The sequence below is a fragment of the Solanum dulcamara genome, chromosome 4, assembly GCF_947179165.1.
Source record: "Solanum dulcamara chromosome 4, daSolDulc1.2, whole genome shotgun sequence".
Classification (NCBI taxonomy): domain Eukaryota; kingdom Viridiplantae; phylum Streptophyta; class Magnoliopsida; order Solanales; family Solanaceae; genus Solanum; species Solanum dulcamara.
Genome location: NC_077240.1, coordinates 19,817,518 through 19,839,708, shown reverse-complemented (window position 1 = coordinate 19,839,708; position 22,191 = coordinate 19,817,518). Strand labels below are relative to the sequence as shown.

At 32.2% G+C, this 22,191-nt stretch overlaps 2 protein-coding genes and 1 pseudogene across 2 annotated transcripts; 1 reads left to right on the top strand and 2 right to left on the bottom strand.

Moving 5' to 3' along the window:
* Window positions 1-232: 232 nt before the first annotated feature.
* LOC129886829 (3-hydroxyisobutyryl-CoA hydrolase 1-like) lies at window positions 233-12,443 on the top strand. The gene is made up of 14 exons (XM_055961694.1): window positions 233-338; window positions 545-625; window positions 2,870-2,938; window positions 6,419-6,482; window positions 7,168-7,247; window positions 7,332-7,415; window positions 7,769-7,853; window positions 8,651-8,736; window positions 9,665-9,786; window positions 10,172-10,232; window positions 10,354-10,452; window positions 11,634-11,735; window positions 11,805-11,846; window positions 11,938-12,443. Exons 1-14 carry the CDS (start codon window positions 300-302, stop codon window positions 12,073-12,075), a joined length of 1,152 nt encoding a protein of 383 aa, XP_055817669.1. The 5' UTR covers window positions 233-299; the 3' UTR covers window positions 12,076-12,443.
* Window positions 12,444-18,813: 6,370 nt separating this feature from the next.
* LOC129884823 (E3 ubiquitin-protein ligase PUB23-like) lies at window positions 18,814-20,399 on the bottom strand. Its single transcript, XM_055959101.1, has one exon. It carries the CDS (start codon window positions 20,276-20,278, stop codon window positions 19,049-19,051), a length of 1,230 nt encoding a protein of 409 aa, XP_055815076.1. The 5' UTR covers window positions 20,279-20,399; the 3' UTR covers window positions 18,814-19,048.
* A 1,169-nt stretch (window positions 20,400-21,568) lies between these two features.
* Window positions 21,569-21,687, bottom strand: LOC129888193 (5S ribosomal RNA; annotated as a pseudogene).
* Window positions 21,688-22,191: the final 504 nt, after the last annotated feature.

The window sequence follows — 22,191 nt, the reverse complement described above, 5'->3', positions numbered from 1 at the left end:
ATCGATACATTATGTAAAGTGATGTATCCGACATCCCGATATCTGATCAACACATCGCATAAAATAATATATCCAATTCGAGAATAAGAGAGAAAAAAATTTTACAAATTTTTCAAATGGTAAAAAATTTAAAAAATATAATAAAATAAGTTGTCACCGAACAACTAATATGGGCAGAAAAAGCCGTTCTCAGTCGGGTCATCGGTAAATAGACGAAATTAGCCCCGTGGCTGCAAGCAAATAAATTTGCAGTAGACAGTTAGTCAGCGTTCAAATTCCCAAAAAAGCTGAAAACCACCATGGCTGAAAGCTCTTGTAACAATGGCGGAACCGATCAGGTACAATCCTTTTCTCCTCTCATCGCTCAACTTTTACTCTTCCAATTGTTATTCTAATCAATTTATTTGATGATTTTCATTTTGCCATATCTATTCTTTTTCGCTTTTCCTATCCAAATTGCAACCTTTCCCGTAGGAAGTAGTTTAGTTTAGGTGATGGCTGTTGTTTCTTCACCGGATATTTTCTTTTTATTTTTGTTTGTCAGGTTCTGGTGGAGGAGAGAGCAAGTGTTAGAACATTCATATTAAATAGGCCTAAGCAGTTGAATGCACTTTCTTTTGAAATGGTATGACAACTAATTTATTTTAATTTTTTCATTTTTCTTTTTGGATGACTTTCATTATTCTCTGCCTTTGCATATTGTTATCTTCTCATATGAAATAGATAAGACTTAAATTTCGTAATGTAACTATCCATAGTAGAGAAAGGATTCCTGTAACAAGTGTTATATGTTGTATGGACTCGTTTATAGAGACGTAAAAAACGTATCACTGTTGTCAAATATCTTATTGTCTATTGTTTGTGTTTCATTTAAAAAATTATTTTGAGTTGTTGATTATTGATTTATCTACTTTTAATTATTTGTCTTTTCATTAAGTCCAATCCTAACTAGTTTGGGATTGAGCGTAATGTTCTTGTAGTTTTTGTTGTCTTATTCTTTTAATTAAAGTGTGACTTGCACTGAGTTTCTTTGCTAATGTGTTAATTTCGTGATATTGTTTCTTGAAGACTATTATGGAACACAAGTGAGTAGTTTTTAAGTGATTCCCACAAGTCATTATAAGTTCACTAGTAGAATGGACATCAATTTACTTGGAATAGTCGAGGTGTGAGCAATCTGGTCTAGATACTGCCATGGGCGGCTCTATGCTTAAGGAAATAAGGCATATACCTTAGGCCCCCAATTTTGGGAGGCCTCAATTTTTTATCAAGAACAAATTATGTGTTAATTTTTTCTAATTTTTTTTAAAAATTTCGAATAGAAAAAATCAAGAAAACGTTGATTTGTCATTTTACATTTTGTCCGCTAACACTAACATTATCTTTTTTTTAACTCCTTTTGTACACTCTTTCTTCAAATCTTTGATAAGTTAGAATAATATTCTGTCAAAAACATGAATCAACAGTCGAAAAATGTTGAACAAAGTGAATTGCAATTTTTTTTTTATTTCTACTTAGATTTTCAAGCATTAAGCAAGCATATTAAAATGGGTTATACCAAGTTATCAAATTCTATGGTTCTAACTCGTAATTTTACCTAAAATTTGTCAACTTATTACTTATAATGATTGCATTAGTGAAATGGTGGTTTTCAACATTAAATTGATAAAATCTTACCTAAAATAAATAATTGAAAAAAAATATTCGAAGAAATCATTTTAAAAAAATTAATCAAATATATACTTAGGCCCCTAATTAAAATTTCGCTTTAGGCCTCCAATTATGTTGAGCCGCCCCCGGATATTGTCATCAAAGAAAAAAAATCAATTTACTTGTGTGAACTCTTTCATTGTGTATGTCACTGTACCGTATATGTACAGGATAATGCTCTACTCAGAATGTCCTTACTCTTTTTGCTAACCGGAGATATATTCCAATTACGTGTTGATCTTTAGGTATATTCTGGTTTTCTAACCGAACTACTCATTTTTGACGTTGTCTATGTTGAACTGGATATTCCTTTGCAAAACTGATTTTTAATTGATCATGCATAAGTACTAGCTCCTGTTGGAGGTTGAAGAGGCATGCTGGGTGCACTTTAAGCTGAGATGAACGGCGAATTTCCCTCAGTGCTTCCAAGGAAAGATCAATTTTTTTGGCTTCAGCTTAGACATGAACATTAGCTAGAAATTAGGCATCCATGCTCGCCTTTTGCACCTTAATTAAACAAAATCGAGATTTGAGTTGGTTTCTTTTCATGATCACTTTTCCAGTATCAAAGTAGAGACATAATTGTTTTTTGACTATAACCAAAATTTCATTATTAGATACTACATTTTTTGTGAAAAATATACTATCTCCCCCTTGTAACTGATCAAATAAATCATCTATTCTGCCAAGTGGATATTTCTTGTTGCTATTATTGATCTTCCTCAACACAAAGAATGAATTTGTCCCCTCGAATTTTATTTTCTTAAATGTGTAATTTCTTCTTATTGTTGTTAATTTCACTGCTCCTTCAATCTAAAAATAGTAAAAGTCCTAGCTTTGCACCTTTCCCCTGGAAACATTGCATATCAAAAACTGTCATGACTTTGTTAAAGACCGGAGAACATGAAGGCCTAGCTTTGCACCTTTAAGTTGGTAGCTAAAACGACTAATTTGATATGAATTGTGTTATACTATCTTCTCATGCAATCATCTGGAAGAGGTTAATTAATTTTATTAACTTGGTGAGCATTTAGTCTTCTAAATCATGCAATATTTGTGATATATTGATGTAAATTGCTGATCACTTAATGAAATAGATTGAAGTGTGAAGACATGTTATAAGTGAGAAGTGTCCTCTTAAATTTATTTGTTTGTCCAGATATCTCGGCTGTCAGAACTTTTCCATGCCAGTGAAGGAGATTCAAATGTGAAGATAATAATATTGAAGGTATGTCACTAGTAGGAGGATCTTATGTGATAGTTAACTTGCCTTGATAGCTTAACTGTGGTTATCTTATATTTTTCGTATAATTGTTTTTTACAAACAACTGATACCTGCTGGGAGGCAGTTTGCATTGATTTTTGAGTTGCATTGTTCAAATTGTGAACTCTCATATTTTGTTTCTTCATTGAATTTTGTAATGCATCGATCTGCAATTGTGTTTCTTTTAGTTCTTGGTCGTTGTGAATTGTGCTGGAAGATTCATAGAGTCGGTAGTTCAATGGAAAGAAAGAAAAATATCATATTCGTCAGAGGAGGTTGAGTTGGGGGAGGAGGATAATGGTATCCTGGTGAACCTTATAAAAGAACAAGGTATTTTTCTGGTTAGCCTTATTAAAGGAAATGGAATTCTGTCTATACCCAATCAAAGCTATAAAGTCTCCTAGAGGGCACTAATAAGACTTGAGGGCTAGCCAAAGGAGTGCTGTATGCTGTTTTATATAAGGTATCAATGGGACCCGCTCCATAAAGTGTCTAACTTAGCAGGTTTTAATGAACTTCAGCGTGTTCCCTTACTCATCTCTTGACACAGTGAAAAAAGCTTCTCCTCATGGCTCCGGTGCTATTGCCCCTCTAAGAATAAAACTGGCAAAGTGGCTACCTCTCTGTAATATCTTTCAGTTTCCATGTCTGAACAATCTAGTATTCAATGCTACCTACCTTCTCTTCACCATATGCTAGGATTACGTTACCTGGTCGTAGTAATAATCCAGATTGCTGAAAGTTGGTCACAGGGATGTTTTTGTTTGAAAAAAGATCTTGAGAAATACTTCACAACATTTTCTTAGTGCTGGAAATCAAATGTTACCCTTTACTGATCCCCAAAGAAAAAGTCTAGAGAGAAAGGAGACTTTTAATGTCAAGCCCCGAGTCTACACTCTGGATGTAACCCGGTACTTGGAACCTCGAGTGGCCCCAAGCTAACCCTTGGCCTGGCATGAAACATACAAACTCAAATGAAAGAAAATACGAAAGCTAATACATGGGATGAACTCATATATCATAAATAAATACTAAGAAGGTAATGTGACAAAAATATACATTTATTTGAAAACTAAATACAATTGTTTGGTTGTCTGTCTATGAAGCCTCTACCAATACCGATGAGAAGCTGAGACAAATCCCCAAGCTACTCTGAGCAACCGGTAACAAATAATATAAATTTGTGAACTCTGAAAAGATTTGCCCTCGAAGAATGAAGGCTCACCTTCTTTGAAATCACTGCACCCCACTATCCACAAGTTTGAGAACGTGCGCCGAAATTTACATCATAAAAGGATGTAGCGCACAGAAGAGTATGCGTCAGGACGTAGAATGTACTGAGTAAGTAAGGGACACTAGCACAATCATGAAAATGGCATAACGAGGATAGTGAAGTAAGGTTTTCAAAAATCATATACATGGTGAGAGAACTTGAAGAGAAAACAGTTGGAGTTCATGTCTAAATACCATTCAAAATCTTCTTTCAAAAACATACATAGAGATAAGTCTATTTAAGTAATCTTGCATAAACATATACATAAAATAGCATACTTAAAATGACCATAATGAGTGGAGCATATCGTAAAAAGTGGATAAAATTTGGGAGTTTCTTATAACTGACGTACACCATGTGAGCTCATGATGTCCAACTTATAATCCCAATTGGATGGGTTGCCTTATACCTTACCAGAGTATAGAACCATGTCTATGTGGATCCACTAATTTGTGCCGCTCAGGGCAATATGGAGTTGTCCGACAAAGCGGTATACTCAAAAACCCTACGATGACACATAGTTATGAGATTTGGATTTTCTAACCCGTATCCTCTCGGTACTAAATAATCCTCCCAAAATAACATACATAGATACATATTATTGCTCATAAACATAAAGAATATCCATTTATTTGAACCATATATGAGATTAAACTCAAAAGTCATATCTAAAATAACTTGTATTGAGGTTGAAGTCCATATCATCCAAATTTTTATACTTGAAAGCCATAAAGGGTTTAAATGACCATGGAATTCATTCTAAATCAGTACAATGAGGTTTTAAAGACCAAAATATTTTAAAGGAACCATAAGCTTGCGAGGAAAATCGGAGTTGATGTGAAAACCCTAACTTGTCTTCATACACTTTCATAAAATCTTTGAAGTTAATATACTTAAGGCATGAGAGTGAAATGATACTCTCATTGAAGCCTTACATACCTGATTATGAAGCTATTAGACTGAAAACTTTGGTGGATACTTGATTTTTCTTGGGCTTGAGGAAGAACACTAGCTTTCTTGGAGAAAATCTTTGATCTTAGAATCTTGGTGCTTGATCTTGAAAAAAGGAACTCTTTTATGGAGTTCTTAGAGTGGAAGAACGAAGAACTTGGAAAAACCTTGGAGGGAAGGCTTCTCTTTGTATCTTGAATTTTAGACATGAAAACTTTAGGGTTCTTGATGAAGAAGAGGAACCCTAGGTGAGTTTTGAGAGTTTTTGTAGACACTTAATGTTTAGATTGAGGATTATGAGAGGAAAACTAGTTAGTTGTATGATATACTCCTTTAAAACACCTAAAAAACGACTTAGAATAGGGCTAAAAAGCTTGGGAAAAGACCGAAATAACCCTTGGAACACGAGCAGGAAGTTTCAGAAAATTTTGCATCAAGTCTTTCACGGATGGCTTCACGGTCCATGGAAAACACCACAGCCCGTAATGCCGGTCGTGAAACAGTGCTGCTTGACAGGGCTTCATTGAAACAGGCATAACTTTTTACTTAGAACTCCAATTGACGCAAACTTGGTGGAGTTGGAAAGAAGATCCATAGACCTTTAATTTGATAGTTATGGGCCACCTAAATCTTCATATTTTGGGAGATATGATCGTTTGAAGTTGATCCAAGGAAAATCTTATATCGAAACTCAATCAGTAAGGAAGCTTTCAACTCAACTTTGTGCTAGAGGATTCGCATGATCTTAATTCATCTCCAAATCTCTTCCCATACTAAAGAATTGACCTTAACACCTATGCCTAATTAAGAATCACCCGGTACGGCCCTATACGCATATGAAGAATAATTTGGATCTTAGCTTAAAATTTTTTGGGGTGTTACATTTAACCAGTAATTAGCCGTTAATTTTCTCTTGACATAGACACATGCTTAAAGCACTTATTGACATCAGAGAGTCAAGAGAAAGAACCAAGTAGTTAGTTTGACGAAATAAGATCTAAAATTAGCTTAAGAGGCTTCTTTAGTACCTTTAATTAAATTAGTAGAACAGCTGAAAGGAAAAGTATTGGTTTCGCTTCTTGTATTGAGTTTATGTTTTGGTTCCCTTTCACAAGCTTTGGTGGTAGGTTGCACAGTTCTACAAGTGACCTTGTACATGTATAAAATATCGTAACATCATTTATGAAATGTTACTCCTTTTCTTGTTTCAATATTTCCAGGGAAATGGAAGGTCTTTCTGTGCTGGTGGTGACGTTACAGCTGTTGTTCATAATGTTCGCCAGGGTAGGTTGTCTGCTAAGATTGGTCATAGCTTGGTAAAGACAATCTTCAGTATTTATAGATGATATTTTTAACTCGATCCATGAAGGTGAAAATTTTCTTCCTTAATATGTTAATATTTTTCCTACTGGTTCTTCTATCAAGGATTGAGGGTCTAAAAACAAAGAGCGAGTAAGACAAGTGATTGAGTTGTTGGATATGCAAGTAATAACTAATAACTCTTACCACCTAACGGAGTAAATAATTGTCCTCCAGTTAAATGCAGAACGCTCTACAGTATTTTTATGGGATATGATGGATTATTCTCCGAGATGGTATGACAAGTCTTGTCATATTGTAGTATATACTGACAAATCCACCCTTCTTTCTTAAATTGACCATCTTTTGAAAGCTTACACTGCTAATTTGACCTTAAATTGTAGAAGAAACAGAACAGAGTGAGTAAGAAGTGCACCTGGAAATATGGCCGTTATGGAACGGTCTTAAATCACAATTAGGATGTGTGTCGAACAGTGAAACACTGAATTCAATCTGTTTTCTTGTGTCTTATTAGATGCTTATGAGTAAGTCTGAGATTATGACCTTTGGTAATGTTTGTGCCACCCAACTATGCTCTATCCAGATGATGTTCTCAAAACTTTCAAGAATTTAATAAATTAACTAACTTTTTTCTAATTTGTGCTTTTAGGTAACTGGAAACTGGGTGCTGATTATTTCCGTGAAGAATTCTCCCTTAACTATTTGATGGCAACATATAGTAAACCCCAGGTTAACTTAGGTTATGTGTAATTTAAGTTTTGTGATACAATTCTCTGAGGAATTCGTTAATCTTATTTGGACTGCCCCTTGAAGGTTTCTATCCTTAATGGAATTGTCATGGGAGGTGGACTAGGTGCTTCTGTACATGGTAGATTTCGAGTTGCAACAGAGAAATCGGTACTGCATCTTCTTGAGTAATAGATTCCATTCAATCTTGCTATCTCGCTTTCTTTTTATATATGACCCTTTACCACATTAATTGGCATTTGCTTGAAATGTATCTCTTTATATTTTGGTGGGACTTTCTTGTGGAATGAAACAATACCTGCCATTCATGTGGAATAGAGGAAAACCTTACAGACTGTAAATCTTCATGAGGTTTGGTTGGATAATATGGAATTGGATTGAGAATTTTTATTTTCTCCTTGGCAGTAATACTTACCCTCTTTCGAACTTGGTTGTGTTAGCTTTGAATAAACTGGTATCAGAAACTTCATGTCCACATATTCTCATGTTCATTTTTCCTGTAGGTTTGTGCCATGCCTGAAACAGCTTTGGGACTCTTTCCAGATGTAGGTGCCTCTTACTTCTATTCGAGGCTTCCAGGATTCTTCGGTAATTCCACTTGTAACATTGTTCAGATTTATAAAAGAAAAATACCGCTACAAAAAGCTTATCAAGTTTCAGCTTGGAGTTATTTACTTCTTATCAGTCTTTGAATTTATGTCACTACCTGGTTGCTCAAGCTTGGCTAGTTTGAGTCTATCTTGAGAACTATAATCACCCCCAGCTACTTTGCTTGTAATGCTGCTTCTTTCCCAATTCCTTTAAAACCAAAAGTGTAAAGAGTCGACAAAGGAAGATTGGTTCCTCCTCCAGAAGGTGGATAAAAGCTTGGTATACATGCCCCTGTGGCAAAGCAGCAGCCATCGTGTTCCTTTGGTGCATCTTCTCTTAAAGTTTCTGAACTTTTTCTACGTTTTATATCTAATTCCCACTGTTTGCATTCTTGATCTCGAGTTTTTCTCGTTATATGATTACATCTTGGTCAAAGCTTTTTAAGATGTCTCTTATAATTTTTCCCTACAAATTTTGTGGGCTATTTGCTGGATGTTGGCCTTGGATTTCACAGTGATTGCTGAATTTGTTTAGGCCATCAATTTTAAGCCTTAATTTTCATGATGATTACTGAATTTTTTGTCATTACAAATGTAAAATAGGCTTTGAATACATGCAAGGCATCTTTTTCTACAAGGGTATTTGAAGAATGCGATTTAATTTTTATTGTCGTTGTTGTTTGTTGGGGAAGACTAATTCCTATGTTGTTACGATGCATGGAGAAATTCTCAGGTACAAATAGTTAAATGACTATGTCTTTTTTCCCTTAACTACTTTCTTATAATCTTTGGCAGGAGAATATGCTGGTCTTACTGGTGCTAGGTTGGATGGTGCTGAAATGCTTGCTTGTGGTCTAGCAACTCATTTTGTACCCTCGGAGGTATGATGCATATCCAGCACTTTCTGGCCATTTTAAATTGCTTCTATAACAAATGAAGTAGGTCTTCTGATACTAATATGTCCAAACTGAATGGTCTATAAAATGGCAAAATTGATATTGCCGGGCGGACGTGTAATAACTGAATCCAGTTCACTGACTGCAGGAAGATATTAGGCATATGGTGCTAGGAAGATAATCTTATCTGGCATTTGTTATATAGTTCTCATTGTCTTTTTGGTTTGTTCTCTTAGGAATTTTAATTTCCGCCACCTATCCAAAAAAGGAAGTCTAATTTCCGCCAATTTCGACCATGTTTCTCACATTTGGGCGTCCACATTGGTCCAAATGTAGTCTAGATCTGAAAGGTTTTTGAAGGTCTGTGGTCAATGTTAGACCTTCAGTGGACCAGGATGTAAACTACAAATTGTTCTACTTAGTTTGTGTGTGGCATCAGCAGGTTCAGTAACTTGGTGCTTGTAATGATTAGTCTCTTTTGGTTTCTTTTCCCAACTAATAAGTAGTAGAGCACTATGTAAATTGAAATTCCTTTAGCGGGATTGGGTAAAAATATTTGGAGAAAAATTACTCTAGTCTTCTAAATTACCTTGCCAAACAGTGCCCAAGCTAATCAGGCGTGTTCGGCATCTGGATTTGTCAACCCTCTGTGCAATGGCTCTTAGATGAATTTGTGGGATCTTCCTTTAGCCACTGGTAGTCTTATGTGCTAGATTGTGGATTTCTGGGTGGTAGACGACATTTCCTGATGGTCTGTTTTTGTGCTGAAGTTTGTTTTTATCTTACATGGATATTGGCATTACGGATAATCGGTTTGCAAATCCACTCAGGTTGCATAACATTTATCCAATTGTTTATTTCCTCCCGTCTCTTATCTAACTTGAATGCTTTCTGATCTTCTTTCTCTTCACAGAGGTTGCCATTTTTAGAACAAGCACTGGCTAAAGTCAATACGAGTGATCCAGATGTTATTTCTACCATCATTAGTCACTTCTCTGACACACCAAAGTTGAAAGCAGAAAGTCCTTATCACAAGTGAGTTCATTTGATATCCCTGTTATGGTGTTTTTTTTCGTGGTGATTTATTGGAAGCTTACCTTCTAAACACAGTTCCAGGTCCTATAAGAGGATTTTTTTTTGAACTTATTAAAGAACATAGTATTGATGGCATATCACAGAAATCATCTGTGCTCTTTTTTATTAGTTATTTTGCTATGTTTCTTTTCTTCCTGTTGTTGCTTGACTATGTTCACTTTACTTTTATATGTCCATTAGAAGTTTAAGATGATGGATAGCTTTCCAAAGTTTGTATTGACTAGACGGAAAAATTGTTCAAATAATACAACCAGTAGTCTTCAAAATTTCATGACCCCTTTCTCAACATCACACCTGTTTCAGTTCTGCAATTTTATGTATGTAGGATGAAGATTATTGATCATTGTTTCTCTCGAAGAACAATCGAAGAAATCATATCTTCTCTTGTAAGTTTAAGAGATGTATGGTTATTTTATGCATTCTTTTGGTCTGTTGGTGAAATTACTTTGTAAAATTTTGATAAAGTAAGTTATCAGAATACTTGATCTTTGCATTAATCATCAACAGGAAAATGAGGCTTTGAACAAGAAGGATGACTGGATCTCTTCAACCATCCAATCATTGAAGAAAGCATCCCCAACAAGTCTTAAAATTTCATTGAGATCAGTAAGTCAATCACTACTCGGTGGTACCATTGTGTTGTTACCTGAACAAGTATAGTGCCTAGGATCAGTGCTGGCTATATGTTTTGCAAAACAGAGTTTCAGAAGCTAGAAATAGTTATGCATCTTATATGTTGGACAAAACTGGTTAACAGAACAAATACTCCTTCAACTGCAAGTTACGTACTCTACTTCATTTGTCTAGGTACCTAATAATACTTGTTTTCCTGGAGTCGTTAAAAAGTTATGAAGTCTTCCATTTTTCTTTGGAAAAGAAAGAAATCGAGTTTTGCTTCTTTGTTGTTCATGTTCAACTGAGCACCTCATAGCTGTGAAAGATATTCCTAGCTAAATGATCTGGAAAATGTAATTCCAATCTGAAATAAACACAGCTATTTTTCTACAGAACTTCCTAATATTTATTTGCATATGGTCATTCATACGAAAGATGGGAGCAATCTGAATTTCAAGAACTAAAAGAAATTCAAATTGGAACCATTTAGTTTTTGCCGTGTTGTAATGGAGATACAAATGATGTACTTTATTATTAATTTCCTCGAGTACCGGCATGCTTCTTGCTTTGTTAAGTTAAAATACTTTTTAAACAGTTATCAGGTGTCAATTCATGGTAGTAAATTTTTGTGATGAAATAGAGGAAGAAAGAACAATGTGAAAATTTTATGTTTTATATTACGCTTCAGGGGAAGTTCGTCGGATCAGCTGTTTAGTTATGATCAGGTCAAGAACTCTCTTTACTAATAGATTGTTAATGATACCCTTTTTACCGTACACTTTTCCTCCATCGAATTAAAAGTTCTAAATTATCAAGAAAAATGTTGTTTTCTTTCTTTTACTACTAGCTAATTTGTACAACTTACTAGAAACCCCTCCTCCCCAGTCCTTGTGCCTCAACTTTCTTTTCTTAACAGCTACCTCAGAAAGATCATTGTTATTTCACACTTGGGATTAATATTATTTATTTGGGATTTTTAAATTTGATACTCAATTAGTATTGCTGTGTTGCAAGTTCTTCAAATAATTTTTTTTCATGATGTCTGGCTCCACAACCACATCTTGAATCTCTTTCTACATAGTCCTCCTAATGCCTTAATTTAGCCAGCATTTTATTAGAATGTTCTTGAATGCCTGCACCTTGTTCATATTAGTTTCATTTTTCTGTTCCAGATAAGAGAAGGGAGGCTGCAAGGTGTTGGTAGTTGCCTTATTCGAGAGTATAGGATGGTTTGTCATGTGTTGAGGGGAGAATTTAGCAAGGACTTTTTCGAGGTAGAATATGCCATCTTTCAGCCACCCATTTTACTGCATTGCAAGACTGACAGTTGACTGTTACTGCAGGGATGCAGAGCCATACTCATCGACAAGGATAGAAATCCTAAGGTGTGTTACGTTCATTTGATCATGGATAATCCTGAACTTAGATATCTAAAGCTTGTTTCATTCTTTTGCTCGTCTTTTCACATGTTTTCAGTGGGAGCCCTCCAGACTGGAACTAATTGGAGATGATGATGTTGACCGTTACTTCTCCAAGATAGACGATGAAGATTGGGAAGACCTAAAGCTGCCTCCAAGATCAAACTTGCCTCCATATGCAATTGCGAAGCTTTAAAATTGACTTCTGAAGATCTTGCAATACTCTACAGCATGTTGCCCTCTGTTCACCAGATCATTATGAAGGGTCAATAATCATTATTATAACTTATCATCTTTATTGGTTAGTGGTACACCAAATAAATGCACATCACTCCATTGTATGAAATGTCAAAAATCAAGCCTAAGGAAAGATACATTACTATTACAATACTTGCCAGATGGTTGTGTATACAGATATACACATCATCCCATTGAATTGAGATGTCAAAACTCAAGCACAAAGGCTAGATTGTACAATACTAAATAATACCGTGCCATTTAGTCTCTGTGTTCAGAGACAATGTATCGATCTTAACTTGTTGCAATGCAAGAGCTTGTGGATTAGTTGTGCTCTCAACTATCTGATTTACAAGCAAATGTGCATCCTGTCTTGAAACACAGGCAGCGTAACTTAATTGAGGCACTCAGATCCTTCTTGTTCTTAGAGTTGAGGCATTGTAGTGCAACTCTTGCTCGGGGTCGTTTCAACAAGATTGAGGATCTCAAGTCAAATTTTATAGACAACCCTAATTTCTTTTCCTAGTTGAACATATATAAATTGAAAAGCAATAATATACTCCATGTAATTCTACAAGTGAGATTTGGAGAGGGTAGGATGTACGTAGATCTTATGAGGTAAGAATGTAACAATGCATATTTTTAATGAAAAATAAAATCGGGCTCAAGAATTTGAGAAATTAGAAGACACCAAAAAACAAATTTGATCTTTCTGTAAATAAACAACAAAAGATTTTGCATAATGCGGACAATTTAATTGTCTAAAAGACTTCAGAATATTCAATTATAAGAAAATAAAAATAGTTAGAGGGGAAAATAAAAACAACTTGTAGTATTGCTCTACAATAAGTTTTTCCTTCAAATTGTTGTTATGTGACATTATGTAACGATGAGCAATAATACAATATTCTACGAGACATGATAAAATAATACAATATAATATATTATGTTTTATTATGAAACGACGCATAACAACCGTCCAAACAAAGTGTAAACGAGGATCATGAGTGAGGATGTCAAAAAAAGGTAGCATGGTCTAAAAGACCAACACGGGTTTAGACCAGCAAAATGTGATGTGATTTTGGCCACCAAAATGGAAATGTGCAACTTGGAAATTGCCTTGATGCAGAGGCAATTGTGGTCAGACATGTTCATGTGAAAGTTTCTAAAGTTTTCTGACATGACAAAGTTTCTAATTTCTTGCACCTTTTAACTATAAATGCAGCTACTTAATTTTCCAAAAGTCGGCAAGAGTACACTAACCTTTCTTATTTTAAAATTTATGTTACATCCTTTGACCAAAGACTGCTGCAAAAATTTCAAAATATTCCTATAACCAATGAAATTCATCTTGTTTTTCTTTTAATGTGCATGAAGTGGCACTCTACTCCTTCCGGTCCATATTTTACGATTTTTTTAAACTTTTGTATTTAATTTAGAATAAATAATTTTTATATAATTATGAATGTCTTAATTTTTTGTTTCCAATTTATCCTTATTTAGATAAATAGATTTTTACATAATCAAAAAATCACATTAAATGAGTATGTACTATTTGATTAAGGGTAATTTAGTGAAAAATACCGCGGGGTCATCGGGTGATGGTGGTGGTGAATGAAATTCTTAAAAGATGTATTCAAGCTAAAAGTACTATAGTGTCTTTGGTACGAAGGAAAATATTTTTCACGGAGAATAATTTTCTAAAAAATGTTTTTTTGAAAAATAAGTGTGTGTTTAACTTAATTTCTAATGTTTGATAAGTAAGCAATAAAAATATCATTTCAAGAGCATTTCTATATTATCTAGCAAAGCACTATGGAGGCGAGATGGGATGAAAAGTGGGGATTGGAAAAGGCGGAAAGTGGGATAGTCAAGGGTAGGGGTTGAAGGGATTGGGCGGATGGAGAGGAAATAAGAAACTTGCAGCGTTACTTATCTAACTTGTTTTCTCTATTTCCATTAGGGGAGTCATCTTCCTTATTTTTTAACAAATTTATTTTTCTAAAAAAAACATTTTCCAAACATATTGACCAATAAAATATAAAAAACAAATTAGAATATATTTAGAAAATATTTTCCTTCGTACCAAACACACAATGAATCAGAGGGAGTAGTTAGCATTAACGACCAAATTTGCATCACTATTTTGTTGGATCCTGTATATGTTATTGTTTTTTACAATTTTTTTCTAGAATTATTTAGTTGTTTAATTTTAGTTAGAAACAATTTTTCATTAGTATTTTCAATAGAAATATCCTGTGAAATTGTTCAGTGGTTGACCTAAGATTCTGTTCCACTTGTGTATTTTTTAAAAGAAAATTTACTCCTATTTTAGGAATTTATTTATTTGCATTGCTAAAAATGATGAGCTAATGGAATAAAATTGGAAAGATCGTTTTTGTTTTTTTAATTTGAAATGTCATTTTCGAAGAGTTTACTTTGCAACTAGTAAAGCACGACATACCATGCTCATGATTAACTACTTCCCCTCTATAGTAAATATAATGATATTAATTAAGTTGTTAAACCAATCTATTTACTATTCTCACTAGTCAAAAATACATCTGGACTATCTTTTTTTTTTGAGTTTCATACCTAAACTGTTGAGAATGTGAGTTTCATACCTAAAATATTATTTATTAATTTGAGAAACACACTTCTCTCTTTTATTTCACTCTCATCATGGTGTGTCTATTACACTCTATTTCATTTTTTTTTTTAAATCACATCACACTTCACATGTACAAAACATTTCATCTTAACAAAAATTAAATAAATTATTAGAATTAGTTAAAATTAAAAATTAAAGTATTACTATCTCTTATCCAAAAAAATTATAAAATAAAATATAAAATATTTTTCTTACCACACTCCATCACTTTCTCTCACCATACGCCCCCCACCCCATTTTTTTTAGTTTTAGTTTTAGTTATTAAAACTTTTTTATAAAAGTTTTTCAAAAAATTCTTACTGCATCTCCCCCTCCTCAAATAATAATTTAGATATTTCTATTTAAAAAAAAAATTGATCCCGCCCCACCTAACCCTCTGCTTTCCAATTTTTTTCTAGTTTCGTTTTAGATATATACATATGATTTTAGGAAAATATTTTTTTACTTGCCACAAGACTTTTCTTAAAATAAAATTTTTATTTCTATTTTATTCGGTACACAAGTAGGAAAAAATATTTTCTTAAAAATATATGTACATATTTAACACAAAATAAGAAAAATAATATATATATATATATATATATATATATATATATATTAAGAGCGAAGAGTTGGATGGGGTGGTTATAATTTTATTTTTTAGCAAGGAGTAGGGGAGGGGGTGAAGTATGAATTTTTTAAAAATATTTTATAAAAGAAATTTAAAAAAAAAAAAAGAAAGGACTGAGATTGTGGGGGGAGGTGGTGGAGTACGTGAGCAAAATATTTTAATTTTTAAAAAAAAACAAACTATTTTCTCTTATAAAAGAATGATTTTTTTTGGGGGGGGAAATAAAAATACTTTAGTCTTTAACTTTTAACTAATATTAGTTTATTTAATTTTTGTCAAGGTGGAATATTTTATCCATGTGGAATGTCATGTGACAAGGTTTTTTCAAAAAAATAGAGAAAGTAGAGAGAGTGTATTACACATACTATCGAGGTGTGTTTTTCAAACTAATAAGTGATAGTTAAGGTATGAAATTCATACTTGCAATAGTTTGACTAAGATACTAAAAAAATAGATGTGTTTTTGACATTTATCGATAATTTTCATTTCATGACATTCTAAAAGGTTGTCCTATAAAACTTTCACAACCAATCAAAACTTGAATTTTTTAAAAAATATGTCTCTTTAAATTTTGGTGCAACAATAAATTTTGGTTCAATTTGATCAACTTTTTTTTCCCAGATCTTACGCTACCCCCTTTTTGTTATATGAAAATTTTCGTTTCCATGACATTCTAGAATATTGTTCTAGCTATATAAGTTCACAAACCAGCTTCAAGAATTCAAATTAGATAAACTAGATCAAAATTTAAAAATTTAACGTGATATTTTTACTCTTGAATTTTGTAATAATTACTAATAAAATTTACAAGCAAAAAAATTAATATATATCTTAAATTCTATATTTATATGATCAAATGAGACAAAGAGAATATTACTGGGCTACTTGCCCCTTCGATCTAGTCTAACAAAACTTGAAAACAACGATAAAGACTGCAACTTCAATTCTTTCACTTTTTCTTTTTAAAAAATGAAACTAAAGAAAGATGAATATAAAAGGTTAAACGGTGACGTTTTTTTTTTAAAAAAAAAGATTGTTGTATATATAAATAAAAAATAACAACTATGTAACTCTGACTTGTTAAGTTGTGCCTTCATTTTCAAATGCATTCGTCATGTTAAATCACATTTGTAGCTCAAAGGTGGATAACTTCGTATATATAATATTATAAATTGATGGAAACCAGTTGCATTGACATTTGGGATTATTCAAAAATGATTAACATGTTATACTAAATTTAATTTTGGTGTGAACTTAATTATTTATTGTTGAAAAAGTTAATTATACTCTTACAATTGATAATATTTTTTTCTTAACAAAAAACAAAAAATGGCGTTGTTATGTTGAAATAAGTTGCATTAGCTATCATTAGCATATTTTTTTAAAAAAAATTATTTTAGTTACCTTGCTACTTTTTGTTTGTGATTGAAAAAGTGGTATTCTTCGCCTTATCAAATAAAGTAGAGGAGGAGAACAGGATTAATAGAGAATGAAAAAAAACAAAAGATTATATGTTAATCGTATTAACTATTACATGCAGAATTTTCCTTGATTTCTTTCTTTGCTATATAATAAATCTTCTGAAGTTTAATATTCCTTGTAACATATTATTTTCTTAGTCGTCCTTGAACACTACTACTTTTGAGATGGTTTCCTAGAAACTAAATCAAACTATAATTTTTTAAAAAATATTTGAGATCTAAGTATTACTAAAAATTACAAAATGTTTGTTTAATTAATAACAAAGTGACAGCTAGTAATGGATGACCAAGCATTAAATGAGGAAATTTTAAATATAAATATCCTCCTTTTTTGTATAATGAGGACTGATTCATTTTGGTAAATGGAAAATTAATTGGCAATTTTTTAAAAAAATTGTTAGACTTAAACAATGAACTATGAATGTGTCGTGGTGCGCCATTAATGAAGAAACTAAATCAATTGATGTGATATTTTTATATTTGATGCTAAAATTCGCAACCCATATTCAATTATATATATATATCACCGTACAAAGGTATTTTGATTAAGATCAAACTATTGAGAGTATAATTAAATAAACAAAACACTCTTTAATTGATTAAATTTTTAGATGAAAATTCGAAGATATGTCACTCACTTCATCAACATTATGAATTTATCATATCAACTAATTAAATTAAATACCGATAAAGATCTCATGATCGAATTTCACATCCGTCCATTATCAAAAATAAAATAAAAAAATCACGTCTATTCACTCATGAAATCATTTCATTATATTCTCATTATAACAGTTGAACTAATTATTATTTTTAGTTCCATAAAGAACAATTTTGACAATGTCTAAAATTTAGAAAGTCTACAAAACGAAGTAAAATAGTTGATGTCAAAGTATTAATCATCAATTGCAAAAATTAGAAAGTTTTAATTAACAAAGTGGCCCTCCAAAGTAATGGAGATCAGCAGTTTGCTTGGCTGATCAAGCATTTAATGAGGAAATTCAACTATCTACAATAATTTAATTATTTTTTTCATGTAATGGAAATTAAGTCGTTTTTGTTCATTAAAATAATACTATTTACTTTGGCAAAAATAATTTAAGTTAGTACGTGGCTTAACGTCTTACCAGATATTACAACAACAAAAAAAAAACTTTATTAGACTTAAAAATAACTTGAATGTATCTTTTCTTTTCCCTTTTTTTTTGTCAACCAACCCGGCTATCAAATAAATTTAACATTTTTTATTAAGAGTGAAATCCAATCATTCAATCACAACTCTCAAGATAATTATGAATATTTTGAAAAGAAAAAAAAATAAACCAATTAAATGTTGTTTGTCTTTTGGAAAAAAGATATTAACGCTAAAATCAACCTTTTTAAAAATTTAAAACAAAAATTACTTATACAAAATCTTCATTTATTGCACTATAGCATTACTCTTCTTATTGAGTCTTGTTTGATGTCAATGTAGATCAATCGAATCAATAAATTTTAAAAGATAGATACTCGATCTTTTTTAAAAAATAGTTATATACTGCTCAATTTTGTTTAAGATTGTAAAATTAATATTGGATTTAAGATATATCTAGACCAATTCATTCTTATCGCTAAACAAATGGCTCCTTAACTAGAATGTCCTTTTTCAAATATAAAAAATGATCATTAGTAGTGAGTTCTCACTGATTTGGCTAATTTGAAGTATCATCTTCTTATCAAGAATTTCTTTATTTTCATAACTCGAAATTGAAATTTCTGAATTCTAATTAAGAGAGATCTCATCCATCTCGGTACGTCCTTTGATGGTACCAACTGATCTCACACCGTACCAAAATTGTGTTAGAATATACATATTCACATTATCTTCCAATAGCCACAAGAAAAGAAAAAAATTGAAATAAAATGAGATTTCAATAAGCATATTGGTTTCTTCCAAGACATGACATCCAAATGAAATAATGTATCAAAATTACATCAATAAATAAGACTATTGGTGATGATTACCGTTAAACAAATTGGTAATACCCAACAGATCACAAAATTTTCAATTGTTAATCCAACACCCTTTGAACATAATTAACCTAACAAATTCATTTTCTTCAATTTCATCAAATTTTTCTTTACAAGTATCTGAAACTTTCACATTAATTCCTTTTTGAACCCCATAATTTTACAAAGAATCACTTTCCAACCCCAAATAATTCTTTAGCTCATTAGGGAAACATGGATTTTTCTTCCACTTATCACCATGCAATTTTAAAATCTTGACTACTCTTTCCTTTGTTGTTGAAGAGCCACCAATATGTAACAAAGCCACCAATTTTTTCAGTGCTCCATACATCAACATGTCCTCCAAAATTTTGTCTGTGGGGTGAGAATTGCTAATCAGTGAAAGTATTTTCACCCCAATTTTTGTTCCAACATTTGAAATATTCAACATTTTTTTGGTTATGGCTGCAACTCCTAGACCATGTTCAATAAATCCCATTCTTCCATCAGCACATTCACATAACATCTTGATCAAGTACATTATTTTTTCACTTTTTGATTTGCTTGAATCAGGAAGAATCTCAATCAATGTACACATAGCTCCTGCCTCAATTGCTTTCAATCTTGATTTTTTCGATTTTTCGAGTATGTCTATCAAGACTTGTAGTGCACAAGAACTTGCCTTGCTACAAATTTCATCAGACACAATTTCCATCAAGGACTTAAAGAATTCAATCCCTTGATCTTCAATCACAACACTCCATTGACAATCTGATTTTGTAATCCTTTGGAATATCGAAACGGTGCAAAATCTTGCCTCTGCACTCCCCCTTTGAAGCATTATAGCCATTGACTTCATGCACCCTGGCTGCAACAGAATCTTGATTGTCTCTTCCTCTTCTAACACAATTGGCAATTTGATCAAAAGACTAAGAGCCTCTTCACATGCTCTAAATGTCACGAAATCCGAGCTTTCGATTAAAATTTGTTGAATGATCCTAACAAGAACCTCAACCCCACCACATTTCTTGAAATCATCCTTCACATCATGATCACCTAATTCAACAATTGACTTAAGTCTCTTCATGGAACTCACCATAAAAGGGCTCGATTCTATCGTGTTGATCAACGATACGAGCTCATCATGCTTCATGGATAATTCAGGAGATGTGTTTGAATTTGATTGAGATTTGCCATTTTGCCAAGAAAGAATGAGTCTTTTGAGGGTGTGATTTGGTGTCATGTCAAAGCTATGTATAACTTGCATTGTGGCAGGACAAGTTTTTTTCTTGCAAGTGTAGAACCATTTTTCTATGTTTTTTCTCTCATATGTAACACCAGTGGAGATTGTAACAGGATCTTTCATGACCTCCATGGAGATTGGACATCTAAAATGTAGAGGAAAATCCATGGATTGATACAATTGGTATTTTCTAGATTTTTGTGAATTGCTATATCAACGTGAAGTGTGAGGTAGACAAAATCCTAAGCTTTTTATATGTATTTATGATATGTGTGGAAGTCTAAAGAAAGAACAAATCAAAGTCAAACAACTCTATTTTAATTAATTCGGATTACAAGTATCTAAGTTGTGTAACTGTTGACATCAAAGCAAAATAGATTGGTTTGAATAGTCTATGTATAGTTGAATAATGAATGCTCTTTTGCAACCCCCACCCCTTATTTTGGATAAATATGAATTTGGCCCCAATGTCCAAGTCTATTTATCAAAATTTTCTTAGAATTTAGCTTATATAGAATGATGAAGGTATAATTTTTTTATTTTATAAACTATTAGTATAATTTAATCTGTTATAACTTACAACATGTTACCTACCTTATTTTTCAAACTATTAATTCAAACTTATTATGACTATTTACTAGTATTAGTAAAAAGTGATCTGATAATATAAAAATTCTTTTGCACTAAAAATATACTGAAGTTAAATGTATTTTATTATACGTTTTTTTATATTAATTGAAATGGTTGATCGAATGTTGTAAGCAATTAACTTGCTCCGCGGGACTTTATGTAGTGCTATATTATAATGATTTTCACTCATAAGCAAAATTCATATTTATAGAATTTATCAACTGTTTGACATCAAGATAGATACATAATATTCAATTTTTAATTTAAAATAAATAAATGTATAGTTATACGTGTCCAATATAATATTTTCATGCCAATAGTCGTTGTTTTTGTAAGTTAAGAAGCCAATAAATCAAAAGGCTAGATGAAGTAACTATATACTTCCATAAAACTCATGTACAATACTTGATTTTCTTCACCTTAGTCTAAATTAAGATAATATATCTTTCAACCATAGAAAGGTTTTGGTTATCCTTGATTAATGTCATAAAGATGACAATATGGTGTTCAATTAGAAGATAAAGAAAGTAGAGAGGTGAAAATGACATTATTCTTTCTTATAGAAGGTTTTTGCCGACCGAATTAGTAGTTGACTTTATGAAGAGTAGAGGAACTGTTAATTAAAAAGATTAGATCTAAACTTGCGCAAGACATGCGTTATTTAAATTAAGGGTTTTAGTCGTATAAGTAATATAATAAAAGGTCGAGTACAACAATAACATATTCAGTGAATTTCATAAGTGGTCTGAGGAGGGTAAATGTACGCAGTCCTTACCACTATTTCGTGGAGATAGAGAGCTTGTTTTCGAAAGACCCTCTGTTAAAAGAGGGATACAACATGAGGACTTCCCAGGATCACCCATTCTAGTACTACTCTCGTCCAAGCATGCTTAACTTCGGAGTTCTAATGGGCCATTCGGTGTGTTAGTGTTGGTATGATCGCATCCGTCGTTTTGAGTCGAGTGTTTATCAAGAACATCTTTACTTCAAAAAAATAGAAAAGTAAGGTCTATTTTTTCTTCAGACTTCACTTATAAAATCTCATTAAATATGTCATTATTGTCATTGTAATTAGTATAAATAAAAAAATATATAAAAATGTAAATGCATTTATATTCAAAGTTTAGTTTAACATAACAGCGGCGAGGACTGCGATATGTACACGTTATTCCCTCGTTGCTTCTCGTTGGCTGTTGAGCTGCCTCTCTGACTCTCTCTTTCCTTTCTCATTCCAAAATAAAATATTGTATTAATTATTTATATTAAATTTATGTACTTGGCAGGGAAAAATATATTTTATGTAAACAGGTCATATAAGATTTTAGATTATTGTAGATACATTTATTTAGCAAACAGTAATTGTTAATGTAAAATAAATGGTTATAACTTATGATCAAGTAACCTGCTATAAAAATTATATTACAGGATGGTATAAAAATTGTAATTGCACA